Genomic DNA, 17122 nt, shown 5'->3' on the forward strand with positions numbered 1-17122 from the left:
ACTAGGGAATTAAGATCAGGACAAAGCAAGCAGTCATATGTGTTGTTCTGTTTATTAAGCTCTGTTTTGCAGACAGAGGGAACAGGAGAGGGAGGGATCATACTACCAGAGACACGTTGGAAAATGATGATAAAAAGAACACCTTATCAGCACTGTAAAGTTAGCATTCACACCAATTAGTCTGGAACACACCCCTCTAGTACCTTAGTGAGTCCTTTGTTAACCATCTCACTTTCTGATCCATCAGACAAGCAGGAAGACAGAACAAAGAAACTGACACAGTGGATCCTAATCAATTAATGACAGCTCACTGTTCATATGAAACTTGTCACCAAGATCTCATTATAAAATTAAAAGCTGTGGAATAAAATAGCAAACGCAAAACTGCATTAAGAAAATAATATATTATGTTCTTTTCTCTTCATGAGCTTCGTGCTGTACAAAATAAAAGGAATGTGTATAAGGGGAAAGTCATCTCTTGACCCTGAAGGACTTCAGCATTCAGCAGAACATGTCTCAGGTTCAGCCTTCACCACCACCACCACCACCACCATCACCGCCACCACCATCACCGCCACCGCCATCATCACCACCATCACCACCACCATCACCACCACCATCACCACCACCATCACCACCACCATCACCACCACACCATTATCACCACCACCATCACCACCACCATCACCACCATCACCACCACACCATTATCACCACCACCATCACCACCACACCATTATCACCACCACCACCACCATCACCACCACCGCCATCATCACCACCATCACCACCACCATCACCACCATCACCACCACACCATTATCACCACCACCACCACCATCACCACCACCATCACCACCACCGCCATCACCACCACCATCACCACCACACCATTATCACCACCACCACCACCACCACCATCACCACCACCACCACCACCACACCATTATCACCACCACCATCACCACCACCCCACCACCACCATCACCACCACCACCACCATCACCACCACCATCACCACCACCGCCATCATCACCACCACCACCACCACCACACCATTATCACCACCACCACCACCATCACCACCACCACCCACCACCACCACCACCACCATCACCACCACCATCACCACCACCACCACCGCCACCACCGCCACCACCACCACCACCACCACCACCATCACCACCACCACCACCACCACCACCACCACCACCACCACCATCACCACCACCACCACCACCACCACCATCACCACCACCACCATCACCATCAACATCACCACCACCACCATCATCAGCACCACCACCATCAGCACCACCACCACCATCACCACCATCACCACCATCAGCACCACCATCACCACCATCACCACCACCATCACCACCACCACCATCACCACCACCACCACCATCAGCAGCAGCAGCAGCACCACCACCACCATCACCACCACCACCACTACCACCACCACCACCATCACCACCACATACTAACCTTTCTCTACAATGGTAGCTTTAGAGCAATAAAATAAATACTTCACTCATTAGAAATGTCAGCTTAGAGACACACTTTTTTTAGCACCTTGAACAGAATTAGGAGAACAAAGTATTCCATTAAAATATAAAACTGGCAATGCTTTGATTTCAGTTCTTATCACCCACATGGACATACTGTCTCTCTGGAGAACATAATATGTGTTCTGTTTGAACATGACAGTCTTAACAAGGTATGTCTGAACTCAGACATGTAGATTTTTAGATGAGGGCTGTACACAGATCATCAAAACAAGGGTAACTGATTAGATAAGAACTAAAAGAACAAAACCCTTCCTTTATCACCACTGAAACCATGTTAGGGGGTAGCTATTACTTTGTAGTCTCCCTGGGAAGACTGGTGATCCTGCGTGACTAACTCTGTCCTCCCCGCTCCCATGCCCTTCCTCTGGGATAAGCTTAGGTTTCACAATTGTGGTCAGAAACATCCTGAAAATGCTCAGCAAAGCTCAGAGTGAAGTATTTATGCTTGCTCTATAATTTCTAGCAATATTTATATCCAAAGTCCCAGCCAAGTCATTTTATTAGGTCGAGCGATTCTCTTACAGGAAGTGTTCAAGCATACAAAAGTTATATTGAAAGTCGCATGCATATTTGAAGGTACCTTTTATCAGAAGACAGTGTGTCAGCTTGTGAGCGTTCAGGAGCGGCCCAGACACCCGAGCTACTTGTTGGCAGCTGACACCCACAGATGCTAGTCAGATAAAAGGCAATGTAGAACCATCCTTAATTTATTACATATTCTTAAATTTTAGTGGCAGACAACAAGATACACCATTAGTGATGATGGGGGTTTGGAAAAGATTAAAGGGAAAATGTATAACGTCAGAAAATGGAACGTGGGATTTTCCCGGTATGAGAACATAAGTCATGGTCTGGGGAAGGAAGTGGCAGAGGAACTCTGAATGCGTGCCGCACTTTTTCAGAGGAAAAAAAGCAGTGGGGAAAAGCCACAGTCTTAAAACAAACAAACAAAAAAAAAAAACCACAACCCACTGTGATTTAATCCAAAATCCACCTGTGGATGAAATATTTACTACTAAATGTTTCATGCTGTGTAGGGAGCAGTGGTAGATTTGAAATAGCTCTTTTTCTAAGCAATGAAAGATAACAGACTGTGAAACATTAGGGATCCTGTGGAGTTTTGGTTTATTTATACACTTACTTATTTTTGCATTGCCAGGAACTTTAAATTAATTCTTAAACCTCGAAGTTAATATCTTTCACAGAATGTACATACATCACAAAGTCAATTTCTAGAGAAATCTATTAAAATGTAGAATCTTTTTGAATAAAGATATTAGCACAAAGGAAAAATGGGGCATTAAAGTTTCCTCGTAAGAAATTTCACAAAACTTCCATACAATAAAGAATTACACTAATCACACCGATTACAAACAGTTATATTTTAGACCTGGACACACTCCTACAGCCTTCTTTTATTTAGAGCATCAGCCTCATTGTATTTACAAGATAAGAAGGGGAAGAAAGGCATTAAAAGTAAGGAGATCCAGAGAGAACATTCATGGTCAACAGCCATTGTTGTGCTAAGCCTTTGAAAACTCCAGCGTTCTCCTTATGAATTTCAAGCAGGGCTTTACAAGTACACAGCAGCAGTCCACCAAACAGGAGGCCTTAGTGGGGATTTCAAGACACTCCTGCCCACCCAAATTAAAGAATGCCTTACCCCTCCCTTACCATGCCCAACAAAGACTTGCCAAACCACAGCCCTGGGGCAAAGTTTCTTTACTTTATGAGCACATCCAGATGTAATGTATGTATTTCAGGGGTTTATCCTGGAACAATTTTATCTATGCCAGATAATATAGGGTTATTTAATTTATTAAGAAATGAAATTATTTACACACAGCTTCCTTTAACGTAAGTGTAAGTAACTGCACCAATCACGAGCTCCAAGGAGGGACATGAAATGCCAGTGGAAAAAAAAAACCAAGATATAAAGAACTGCCTGTACTTTCAGTATTTTATTTCCTTGAATGTATATTTATGATTCTACCTGGATGGTCAAGCTTCTGAGCCATTTCCCCTTCTTTCCTATTTTCCATTTTTCCTATTTGGCATCACTACATAAAAATACAAATGAGCTTTGAAGGAAAGCAGACAGGCCCGGCCTGCCCAGAGGAGTCTTAAGACTCCTGGAGCCCCTGGCGAGCTCACAATGGGATGCACCAAGAAGAGAAACTCCAGAGGTGTGATAATGTTCACTTTCCAGAACCAGGATGAACCACAGTGCACATGTATGACTTGTGACCAGAAGGTCTTGCACTTATACTAAAAGAAAAACTGAAATTCAATGTTAATGAGAATGACCACTTGGCACAGGCCAGCTGCAGGCAGGGAAAACAACCAGCCACCCACCTGTCCCTCCGCCTCTCCCTCCCTTCCCCCCTCTAACTGAGCAGGGCAGTTCACACTCTGTACTCTCTCCCAGAACTGCCCCAGCCACCTGTGTGATGTGGATGGCCACTTGGAACATGCAGTTCTTCCAATGACCAATGGCAAAGCAATGAGGACCCAAGAGGAAGGTGAAATCGTTACCCAAAAGCCTCAACACTATTTATTCCATCAATGCTTTTCTTGAAAAACACGAGGCTTAGGACATGGGATGAGGTGCCATCCTCAGCACATACATGGGAAGTTAAAGGAGGGTTTCAAAGATGCACTCCAGTATTAGGTGGATTCATTTAACTTATATCTATCAGACACCTGCCATGGGCAAAGCATTCTATCGTACTTGTTGAGGGATAAGATGCATATTGTAACACTTTTTGATTCAAACTTCCCTGTTTGACCTGAGGATACTTCCAGGGTGAAGAAGAAAGCCCTGCCTTTATGGTGCCTGATCTTCTTGTTTTGGAATTGCTCATGTAGACCCCCTTGCTTTCTACTTCCCTTCCTGCCCCATTTCGTTAACCTGGGAAATCTTTCCCAGAGACCCCATCCCCTTCCAAAGGACCTGGGCACAGGGGGATCATCTGAAGCCCTCTATACTACATTTCTGCTGAACTCACGGGATTCCTGAAACCCCTCTGAAAATAAGGAGTCAAAAATGAAGCACGTGTAAACCTCAGGACAAGCCCCCCACGAGAGGCAGTCACGCAGCAAATGAGCACCACCAGCCCCACTGCACCTCCCACCTCCTCGCCTACTCTGAACGCACCGTTGCACAGGGCTTACACAGTCAGAGTGCAAACCCACACCTGATACTAAATAAGAGAAAAGGGAAGAAAAGAATCAAAGGGGAGACCAACACAGAAGGAGACAGAGAGATTGAGACCAATAGCAAGGGAAGGGAGTGAGGGACAGAAGACAGGCAGAGAGCTGGAGGCGTATGTGGGGATGGGGGAGGGGAAGCAGGAGGAACTGATGGATTGGGGACCAAGAGGTAGAAGAATGGAGTGAGGGGCCAAGAAGGAGAGGAGAGGAGGGTGGAGGTAAGTTGGAGAAGTGGAAAGAAGAAGGGATGGGGAGGGAGATGTCCCAAGGAAGCGAGGGGAGAAGAGAAGCCAAGAGAGAATGAACGACATAAAAAAAGACACCCGGAAAGCCTTTGGACACTATCGGCCATTCCTTCTGCCTCCCAGTGTGCCCCGCCTCTGCAGGGACCGACAGCAGGCAGGCTCCCCACCCCAACACTTTGTGTGCACACAGCCCTTGCCAAGGCAGCTGCTTCCCAGCCACTAGCACCCCACTCCCCAATCACGCCTCTCTTCCAGAATCTTCACACGAGATGCAGATGTCAACTGGAGCTTTCAGGTCCTCCCCGGATGCAATGACAGAATTTTAGGAGCAGTCTTCACATCAGTTCTTAGCAATCTGAGTGAAGTTTCCTGCACGAACACAGGGGCTTCTGGGCACAAAGGTAATAAGGTGGCTCTGATTAGCCTTGCCTGGAAGGAAGCATCGAGGGGAAGGTTAGCACCCTGCAAGGGTGCTGAGGATGGTGGATGGGTGTGGTCTGGCAACCCCCAGGGCTGACTGGTCTGATCAGATGGTCTATCTAAGCCCTAGAGCAGGTGAAGGTCCGTCAGTAAGAAAAACTCTTTGAGTTGATAATGATGATGTGATTGTTCCCCAACCTTCTTCCCAGGAGGGTCAGCCTGCCTGCATCTTGAGCCTAACTGAGTCCTCCCCATTGTTCAAGGCTCAACTCAAAACTCATTTCCTTCAAGTAACTGCTTGGCACAAGTTTCATGGAACGTTTTTTTCTATGAATTTAGTGCGACCCATACTGTTGACAGCTCCCGATTTAATAACGATCATGGTCATATTTTTCTAAAAGCATTTTACATGTTAGAATTACCTACCCAGCTGGACTGAATGCTTTCCAGGGCAGCAGTGCTTCATGGAAAGAGGCTGTGGGCTCTGAATTCAAACAGACCCGGACCCTCTGTCCTTATCAAGGTGAGGAGGACCTAACGTCCTGAGGCTTGGTCTCCTCATCCGGAGGAAGGGAATACAACAGGAGTTCCGTGGGGCAAGGTCATTATTCTGTCAGGTAGTGTCCTCCCACCGAGACTCCTGGGGGTCAGCGGTGGCTCAAAGCCAGCAGAGCAGAGTCAGGGAGAGCCTCACAGCCCCCAGTCCCGCAGTAGATTCCCTGACCTCATTTGTCCCCATGGGTGAGATTACTGGCGAACACACAGTGACGACATCCAGTCTGTCATCTCAGAAACTGAGGCTGCCTCCATCTCATTCATGCCCTAATTTTCTCTTCCTTGTCATCTCCTTTCCCTTCATCAATGGGCTGACATGAGAGGACACACCAATTCTCTAAGACTCCCTGCAGAAAACTACCATTTTCATGTCCCCAGTTTGGAAACCTTCTCATACACTGGAATTGAAATAAACTTACATCAGCACAACTCCCAAGCAAACTGTTTCATTATCAACATTCTCACCAGCCCTATTTATTTAATTTTAAATGACAGGAGTATCTTTTTTGCACATACACATATTTTTAAAAGAGTGCCTTCTTACTCCTTGTAAAATCGTAACGATAAGTATTCTTCTATAGGACAGTTGAATAGTTGCTTAGTCTTTGATTACACAGATACATCATAATTTGCCTAACCAAAATACACTGTCAAATATCTATTCTTGGAGAGATATATATAGTTTTGGGTTTTTTGGTTTTTTTTACTATTTTAAATGACTATCCTTACACACACATCTTCATGCACATCCATAATTATTTCCATAGCCTAAAATCTGAGAGTGGCATTGATTGGCCAAAGGCATTTTTATGGTATTGTTTTACATAATTCTAGGAAGGTTTTATCAGTTTACATGACCACCAGTGGGCGTGAATGTTTCCAATTCCCTCTGACCTTAGGAAATGGGTCCTCACACCCTCTTTTGATAGTGGTGGTGGTTAGTGGTAGTGATTTTACCTTACTTTTAATTTTTGAAGAAATTTTCTGGTGCTCACTGTTAGCATCTCATACATACCAAAGGAACCGAGGACTAAGCCCTTACTCAACCAGAGAGAGGACAAGAGAACATGTCTGTTGGGCCATCTGTGTACATCTCCTAAAAACAGGGTCCTCAGCCAGAGTTCAGTTCAACTCTGAATACAGCTGTGTCTTCAATCACTGCAAACCAGGATCTAGCCCACTGTCTGGCCATGAGACCTGCCTTGCTGAGTGAATGAAGAGATATTTGTTTATTATATTTATAGCTTCCCAAGATATAAGGAAAATAACTAGAAATAGGGCAGTTTCTGGAATTAGTAATGTTTATTACCAAAAAAGAAAAAAACAATCACCTGGCGTGCCTTTTTTTCTAATAATTTGGTTTTTCCAAACCTGAGTTTTCCCTCACCATGTAAACAAAGGAAAGATATTTTACATTAACCGCATGAGGGAAAGAAAGAGCTTCCTGCATGATGCTAACATCTACTACAGAACACAAATCTAATGTAAAATGCATCAAACAAGGACAAAATCTCTGGAGAACAGATCCAGACAGCATGTTGGTGCCATGTAACTTAGAGCCTGTGCCAGCATCTCCATTATAAAAATCCTATCATCCAAAGCCATAGCAAGCCGAATAAGTAACTAATAATTAAGGTGTCCTTCTCTTAGTCTAGGAAAATAATTTCAAAATTAAATTGTACACATAGACATGAGGGAGCTATGCCATCGGTAACGTTAATCAGTTTGGAATTTACAAAGGACTCTACATCCCCAACCCACTTTTCTGACCTTATCTGAATTTCAGTACTTTTCATTGTGTACTATTGTTGTTTTAGGGAAAAAACTCTCTCCTAGGAGTCTTAGAATATACACATCAGTGTTAAAAAGATGCTGGAAATCATCTAGCTCGTACCCTCTAATTTTAAAAATAAAGACACTGTACCGCAGAGACGTTATAAATGGCACAACCCAAGACTACATAAATAATGACTTAATTCCATCTCCTCTGACATCCTATTATAGCTCTGTTTTTGTATTATTTATATACAACTGCCTTTTATTAGAAGAATATGAAAGCATGAACTATACTGGGCATTTGTCCTTAGGAAGCAGACCCTTATAGTGTCAACTTATGTTGGGTGAAATTTCATAGAAACACAAAGCTAGCTTTCTCCTAAATGTAGATGTCATTTAGATATTAGGAGACAACACAACTGAATTTTGGAGCTGAATGGATTTTAAGTATTTTCCAGTACAACTACTTTCACATATGAGGCAACTGAAGACCACAGAGGTTGTGACGTATAAGGCCACCCAATTAGAGGAGCAAGGCCAGTATTTTGCAACTCCTGGTTCAAGGGTCTTTCTACCTCATCAAGCTGGATTTTCTGTATTACAGTCAGGTGCAACACCTGATATTTTTAACTTATAAAAATCTTGGATGTTATAAAATATCAATTCATGACCCACTCAATGTCTAAGGCTGTGCACCATGGCCCTCCTATTTTTGCAGTCACCTTCCATAGTTTAAGGGTAACCTTTTCTCTCAAAGTCCAGGAGGTCCACTGATTTGAATAGGCAAGACAAAAATACAACAGCCCTGGCCCCTTATGGTAGAAGATGAATTAAGTCCTGAACAGCAAAATAATGCTGAGGACACAGGCATCCCTGTCACTAATGATCAGCTGAAACTTGCTCTTATTTGCTCCTTCCTTCTGCCTCTGGCCGCTTGTCGAATCTTTCTGGCCAGGCTGCACTGACTGAGGACTGCTGCCCCCAGCTCATCCATCTGAGGGTTAACATCCTCAAGCCAAAGCCTCCTGGAGTCCCATCCCTCGGTGATACAGTGTCAGCATCCTCCCCTGCTACTATCTGTGAGACTTCAATTAAGCCACATCCCTCTTTGAGCCTCAATTTGCTCATGAATAAAATGGCAGCATTTGCTCCAGTCCTACAATCATATGGTCTACGAGTGAAGGGAGAGTTATTTTCATAAAGGGGAAGGAGGGGGCGAACTCAAGTGGCCTCCCGATATACAGCATTTGAGTCCTGATCCTTCTTTCTCTGTCTTTTGCCAGCCAAGCCAGACAGCCTATGGGGGTGGAGTCACATTTTCAAGTGGGTGGGAGAACATCTGAGTGGAAAGCAATGCATGATCCCCAAAAACAACTGGAAGGGCCAGGGAGTGATGGGCAAAAGATAGAAAAAGCAGAGATTCTCAGGAACAAAGAAGGAATGACTCCCAGCCTCATATGGGATAAAACACTCTTAAGGCACAGGCTCAATCCTGGATTTTATGCTGCCAGGCCAAACGTTAGGAAGTCGCATACACGCTGGATGAAACGCTATAATTACTTTGCTGCTTCATTACACTGATTTGGGGCAGCTCTGTAACAAAGGTTTGCTGCAGCCCACCCAAAGGATGGAGTACACGGTGACCTATAAAAATCCCTCTGCGTGTCCCCCTGGAAGATTTGTCCAAATGATGGCCTCAGCCTGCACAGCACTGAGGCATATACATAACTCTGAAACTACCGCCTGGAGTTGAATTCATAAACCTTACTTCCGAGCTGTTACCAAGCTCAGCCAGCCATTGTCTACCTCCCCATTACTCAGAGCCCTCTATGGGGCACCCTTCACATTTGTGGTCACATCAATCTGTATATTTATTATGACACTTTTCTGGCAGGTGACAGGAGAGGTTTTGAAGAAAGAGCAGCAAAAGGACCACGTGAACTAGTGGTAGCACTGCCTGTTCCAAACCCATATTATGGTAATACAGAAGAACACTGAACTTAAGCTTATGTTATCTATGCTCATATGAAATAAAACAGATGTGGTAATGTCACCATAGCTCTAGTCAGGGTCCCTAGATCTTGCACTACTGTCATCAAGATGACAACCTTGGGGCTTCCCTGGTGGCGCAGTGGTTAAGAATCCACCTGCCAATGCAGGGGACATGGGTTCGAGCCCTGGTCCGGGAAGACCCCACATGCCACGGAGCAACTAAGCCCACGCGCCACAACTACTGAGCCTGCGCTCTAGAGCCTGCGAGCCACAACTACTGAACCCATGTGCCACAACTACTGAAGCCCGTGTGCCTAGAGCCCGTGTTCCACAACAAGAGAAGCCACCGCAATGAGAAGCCTGCGCACCGCAGCGAAGAGTAGCCCCTGCTCGCTGCAACTAGAGGAAGCCCGTGCACAGCAACGAAGACCCAACACAGCCAAAAATAAATAAATTAAATAAATAAATTTTAAAAATAAAGACGACAACCTTGATTTCAAATTTTTATTTATTTATTTTTGGCCGCAGGATCTTAGTTCCCTGACCAGGGATTGAACCTGGGCCCCAGCAGTGAAAGCGCCAAGTCCTAATCACTGGACTGCCAGGGAATTCCCAAGATGACAACTTTAAAAACGTAAAACTGCCAATAAAATGTGAGACCCCATAAGAACAAAAGTCCATGTTCCAGCAGTGTTCACCTACAGAAATTCTACTTTTTGTCTGAAAAATCTCTAGAATGCAATAACCTCCCTCCTAGGCCCACTGGGGGCTTGCAGAGAGCTCTGGAAAGCCTCAGAGTTGGCAATAACCTTAGCAAAAAGGGGGAGACTCAATCTAGAATCCAAAACACTGCTAAATGCAGAGTTCATACATATGACACAAATCTGGGGCATTTCAGAAGATACGATGAAGAACTAGATCACCAGTGAGGATAAGACATGAGTTCCCATTTGTGCTTCTTCTAAATAGGTCACACTGAGTGACTCCTTATAGTGACAAAATGTCAATGATTTCTCCTCAGTCTCAGAACTGGACTATATTTTTAGTGTTCTCTTTTTTAGTGAGCAACTCTATGAGTTACAAACACTGGTAAAATCTGTAGCCACCACCACGATCAAGATATAAAACAGTTTCATCACCCCCAAAATTCCCTTGTGCCCCTTTATAGTCAACCTCTAATCCTAGCCCCTAATAACCACTGATTATTTTTTTATAAAACCAGACTGTATTATAATATAAATTCCAACACTGTTTTAGACTTGCCCTTAAATATTTACCATATTTCATTGATTTTAAGACATAACCTCCCCACACACACCCCTATATTAGAATATTTTGAAATTATTATGTGTCTTACAAACAATGGCATTTTACCATTATAATTGAGAATAATTTTTCTTTTTAGAGGTATATAAAATAATTGTGTCATAATTTATGGTGCCTTTAAAAAAATCAGTGAAGTATAATATTAAGTTTTTCATTTCATAACGTTCATTGGACACTTACTATGTGCTAAACATCCTATTAGGCACTAAAAGTACAAAAACGAACAAACGTGGACAATAAGGAACTATCACTCGAGAGGAGATAGAAAAACAATTATAATATAATGTGATAAGGTCTGTAACAGAGGGCTATCCGCTCAGTAGGACTGAATAAAATTATCTCTTCATTGGTAAACCTTCTTCTTTCAGACAAAACTCCCCCCCCAGTTCATACTGTTCCTCGTTCACAGGAAATGAGGAGGGAGGAAGTACCATTCAGCCCCACTCTGCTCATTCCTAGAATGAGTTTTGGCCACACCATCTGACACAGCTCCTAGGAACAATCCAGTGATTTCTTCCACAATTCGCTGCTGTGGTAGAGAAGGCTCATCTTAGTGTGCAACAGCTGCAAGGCTTTTATGACCATGTCAAAAGACCAAAAATAACCACTCAATCTGTGGGAGGCGGATGCCCCAAAGATTTCACAGACATGCTTCAAGGTCCCCAAATTCTTCCCTGGACAAATTTTAAAGCAGAAGGAAGAGAGGAAAAGTTAGTGTCCTTACCTGGTTCTTGAAAGTGTTCTTCATTTGATAGAGTTCTAGACAAGATAAGTATTAATGCTTCTTTAAATTGGTCAAAATGCACCTAAAAATAAACAATTCAAAAGAAATTCAAAATAGTTTCCACAGCCTTAAGGAAGCAAATCCATCTACAAGGTTCCAGAACCATTTGTTAGCATCTGACAGCCTTGAAGTGAGTCATATAACCTGTTTTTGTTCCCTTTTTTCTTCATTTCTCTAAAGCACTAAAGGGAAAATAGGCTGATCATTTTACACGCCAGTGTCACCAACACTAATATCAATATTTATTCAACCCTGAGGGGGAAAACTACACAGCAAAACCCTCTTTATAAACTCAGAAAAAGATAGGTTTTGAATTCTTAGCTCCTTTAATTTTTCTAAACAAGACCGGAAGAGAAAGATGTTAGGTCAGGTACTAGAAAAAACTTTCCAAGTAAATGATCCTCTGTAACAATGTCCCAAAGATGCTTTCATCTCTTAAGATATTCTAGAAGAGGGGAAACTACCTTTCGAAGATGACTTGAAATACAGTCTTGCTTGAGGCAGGAATATGTTATATATTTATCTCCCAAGGCCCCTGTAATTCTATAAACAAATAGAAATCAATAGCAAACACAAAGAATAAAAGAACCTTGGGAAGCATTCTCCCGAATTCTTAAAAATACAATTACCTTGACTGAAGTAGGAAAGAACCTGAGTTTCATTTAAGTGAATACTCAGAATTGGGATATTACTTTGGTTAAAGGGATAAAATATTTTTCTTTACGGTCAAGTACATTCTTCTATAACTTAAATTTACATGATCTCACCATGCGGCAGAAGGGAGAGATGGTATTTCTTGTCATCATAATTATAGTTTAATAACGTGGTGCCTATTTATACAGAACCCTGTATGTAAATACAATGTTGGTAAATTTATAACTTGTGCTGCTATGGGTCTCTTTAGACATCATTACAAAACGTTGCCTAGGAGATTAAATATAGTGACAGATAAAAACCACTTCTGAATTAAATGTGGAAAAGCAGCAAACCTTGTTAGTTATCTAAACAACGAAGGAAACCAATCATATGTCTTATTCATGCAAATCAGTGCAAAGGAGAGGAATCCACTGAGATTCATATGTCATAAAATAGCATATGCTTGCAATTTACCACTCTCTCCCAAAGAATTTGTGATTTCTCTACCACATTCATTTTGATTACTTGAAATTGCTTTCTAAAATCATATTCCTTTAGATCACACAGACTAAAAGTCAGCATATTTGTGCAGCCAGAGCAGAAGTCTGTTCAGGAAGGGAGGGCATCTGCTGAAGAGCCAGGGTGGTACAATCAATGAAGGACTAAAAGATTACAAGAATTATAAACTGTGCTAATTAGGTTTCATAGCTGACGAATCACGGAAAAGCCTGGGGGAGGAAGGAGAACTAGGTTCCGCCAGAGTCAGGGATGGGCTTCAGGCACCGTGGCATCCAGCTTCAGTTACCGGGGGGGGGGGGGGGGAGGCCATCTTCCCAACCAGCCGGTCCACAAACAGCACCTACCCAAGCCTCTCCCACTCAGGGGCATCTCCCACCCTGGCATCTACTATTTCCTACCAGAATCAGGCTTTCCTCTTAGGGTGGGCAGGAGAAGGGTGAGGAGTGAAAGCTCTAAGCTGGGGCAGCTGGGTCTAGGTCCTGACTCTGGCTCAGCCACTGTGAATTGGCTCAATTACCAAACCTCTCCAAGTTTTAGTTTGTTCCACTTGAAAAATGGGTTATCTAACAACTCATCTTGATGATTCACTCAACAGATATTTATTGGGCCGCTGCTATGGGCCAGGCCCTATCCTAGGCCCCGGTGATAGAGCTGCCATGGAGCACATAGTCTCAGGAACTGTCACAGGGAATCAGGCAGGTACTGCTAAGGGCACTGCATGTATTTTATGTTATTTATACTACCGCCTCCCTCATAGTGGCTTTAGGGAGATAAAATGAGAGTTATGTAAAGTGTCTAGAACTTCCTGGGACTTGCTAGGTAGCCAGCAAGTGGTAGTTAACACTACTAACAGGACTAGTAATGGGGGTGAACGTTCTCACCACTTTCACAGAGAAACAGGGCCATATTTCAAGCAAGGCAACTGGCCATGAGAGTGACCCAACCAGCCAAGTGGTAGGGCGGGGGTGACAGCAGAAGGCCCAGGAGCCTGCCTCCCCCCAGGACCTGTGCAGCTGGCCAGCATCAGAGAAATGGATCCGGTCTGCTGTGTTTAGGGACCCCAACTCCGAGATTCTCCTCTCCCTTAGGCTATCAGTGGACATGACCCGAATGAAACCAGAGTCCCTCACTGCCACAGTAATGAGTTGAACAGGAGGAGGCTCCTGGTTCAAAAGGGATGTGGTTGCCTTGAGACTTTCACATCCTTTATATCTGACTCTGTGGGTCTCTGCTGGGTCTCCTCAACGTGTCAGTTTTGATAGAGGTCATTGGAAAGAGCCCTTCGGAATTTAGTCCTAACATAGTTCAACTCGGCGAGGATTAGCCATGCAGGTAACTCAGGGGTTTCTGTATCTCAAGTTTACTTCCCCAACCTCCAAACATGACAAAGACGTCAATAACCTGGAAGTTAATTCTAACCAACTTCTAAGACTTTATTATACCAGATTCAAGGGACACTTAGGCCTCATACAAACACACCCAATTCTGAGACAGTATGTACCTCACTGACATAGAGGTTGCTCCTCTCTCAGCCTCAGTCCTCTAGAGCATGGCAGACAATCGGGAAGCGAACAAGTGGTGTCCAAAGCTGAGGAAGGTGTCATAAGGCCCACTCACTCTTCTTGTAGAATCTGCCCTGGAACCGACTCAGAAGCTATTTCTTCTTACTCTACATGATTTATTATCAGCTTCATTTTCCTGCTTCCCAACCCCCTACAGATTAGAAACAGCAACTACAAGACAGGGACACTTCAAGGTAAGTACAAGAAGTAGCTACTGACATACTGGGATTGAGAGAAGACATTAACTATCCCCCCGTCGAACAAAAGTAAAGTATAATTTTTTATCCTTAAAAAAAGTTTAAATTTTTTAAAAGACATACGCACTCAAAACCTAATAGGCTGGGGTCATTTAGTATTGAGGCAAGGATCTACGTGCTGCTAAATAAATCCTGAGGGTATTGTTCTTATAATACAGAAGAATAACTGACAGACCAAGAAGATTTTAAATGATCAAGAATAACCTCATGATGTTTATTATACTATTTGGTAGGGTAAAATTTTAATAAAATTTTCTCAATCCCCAATGGTTAACCCCTTTTTAATTTTTTTAAAGTTTGCCACTAAATGGGGTAAGAGATCCAGTTATTAGAAAATTATATTAATGCGAGTTCTGGGAGCATTATTGTAGGCTCATTCTTTCCTGGACATTTGGCCAGTTGAATCTTACAACATCCATGAGAGACGGTCAAGGTCCCTCCTTTGAACTGAGGGGAGAGAGGCTCAGAGGAAGCATGTGCCTTGCCCAAGGCCACCTGTCTTGAAGTGATAGAGTTACCGGGAGAACTGAGGCCTTCTGAATGGACTCATCAAAGTCCAGCCACCCTGCCTGCCCCAGGCCCTCTTCACTCCTGGTCTGACCTCGCAGGGAAATCCCTCTGCTGCTCCAGGTCAAATCCTCAACTTTACACAATGTCACCAGGTACAAAGTAGGACACTGGGGACTCAGAGGACACAAGAGCAAAAGAATACATAAGATTCTAGAGTGTGGGAGGGTGGAATCGGGAAGAAGAGAAGAAAGTTGATTAGTAACTATAATACAAGGCAGAACCTAGCAAATACTTTGAGAGAGACAGAAAAAGCTGGTAGGGGCCTCTGATAAATGAGCATGTCCTAGTAGGCCAGCAGGGAGGAAAAGAGGGACAGTTTTGTGACATTGGACTTCTCCAAGATGTTCACAGGCAGAGCTTAAAGGTTTCCAAATGGACTTAGGATGTATTAAATCAGCCACATTTTAGAAGGAAAAAAATCTATAAAAAACTAAACATGGGGGCTTCCCTGGTGGCGCAGTGGTTGAGAGTCTGCCTGCCGATGCAGGGGACACGGGTTCGTGCCCCGGTCTGGGAAGATCCCACATGCCGCGGAGCGGCTGGGCCCGTGAGCCATGGCCGCTGAGCCTGCACGTCCAGAGCCTGTGCTCCACAACGGGAGAGGCCACAACAGTGAGAGGCCCGCGTACCGCAAAAAACAAACAACAAAAAAAAAACTAAACATGATTATTAACTCAGGGGTTCTTCACAATCCAGCAATGCCTATCTGGGTGACACCCTTCTTCCCCCACAAAAAGAATCTAAAAATCCAAAACAAAAAACCTGGCAAGCTGATCAAAAAACAATTGGAGCAGCTTGAAGTCTTAAACTGACCTTTATTTTCCTTCTTGTGAGGGCACAGACACCGGACCCTCTGCTTTAAATAGCAGTAAATTCCACATCTTTCAAGAGAGTTGTCTAATAGAGGCAGGTGACTACTATTTTCCATCAATGCTCATGAATACAGATGGGGCAGAAAAGCCCCTGAGGGCACAACCCAGAACCGAAATGTGAATAAACGCCCTTATTGTGAAGAAATGCACGTCAGTGGGCTCGCTCAGTTCAGTCCCTGTAATTTTTAAGTACCATTTTTTCTCTTCCAAGGGAGCTTTACTATTGTATTCTGTTAAAATTTAGAAATCTTCAGAAATATACAATGCGATTAAATCTCACATGGTAACCAGCGAGAGCCATGTGTACCTCGGTTGGTACCCCCTCATTTGAATAATAATTGCCACCATTCATTTTACAAGCATTCCTATACCTTGTATGCCTCAAAGGGCAGTTTGCAGCAATGGGAAAATTACATGACTGACTAAAAACACACATGACATTTAAACTAAATTAACAGGAAGACTAGTTAAATCTGATATTTTTTGTCATGTGTCACCACCGCTTAATAGAAATTTACCTCATCACTTTTCCTCCCCAAATTTCATAGGAATGCTTTTTGAGAAACACAATTTGCCTTTCTGAAAAAATAATTTAAGCACAGCATAAGAAACAAATTCTATTTCAAACCACACACAAAAAACCCTGTAACAGGAAGTAGAATGAGGAACTTAACGTTGCATAAAATCATCTCGAGCAATCATGGAGATCAGATGCATACGGTTTCCCCATGTGTGCAGGCAGCACTTCAAACAGACCTGAGATGAGAGGGCTCAAGCCAGCGTTCAACAAAGTGGGCTTATTAGACCAGACAAAGGCCCAC

The 17122-nt window shown here is 43.4% G+C and overlaps 1 protein-coding gene across 18 annotated transcripts in view; it reads right to left on the reverse strand.

Annotated features, from left to right (window-relative positions):
- NIN (ninein) overlaps window positions 1-17122 on the reverse strand; it is a 112836-nt gene that overhangs the window by 80946 nt on the left and 14768 nt on the right. For 13 of the 18 annotated variants that reach the window (XR_016392173.1, XM_089907667.1, XM_089907676.1 and 10 more), the window contains exons 4-5: window positions 11826-11907; window positions 2155-2244 (exon numbers count right to left, since the gene is read on the reverse strand). Coding sequence is in view for 17 of the 18 variants with exons in the window: in XM_089907667.1 (XP_089763793.1) it covers window positions 2155-2244; window positions 11826-11907 (172 nt within the window). In the remaining variant the exon portion in view is untranslated. The remainder of the gene's footprint in view (window positions 1-2154; window positions 2245-11825; window positions 11908-17122) is intronic. The other 5 variants (XM_022570586.2, XM_022570588.2, XM_089907674.1 and 2 more) reach the window with 1 other exon arrangement.

The sequence above is a fragment of the Delphinapterus leucas genome, chromosome 2 (assembly GCF_059928025.1).
Source record: "Delphinapterus leucas isolate spDelLeu-1000000601 "Yukka" chromosome 2, BTC_Dleu_Yukka2, whole genome shotgun sequence".
NCBI lineage: Eukaryota > Metazoa > Chordata > Mammalia > Artiodactyla > Monodontidae > Delphinapterus > Delphinapterus leucas.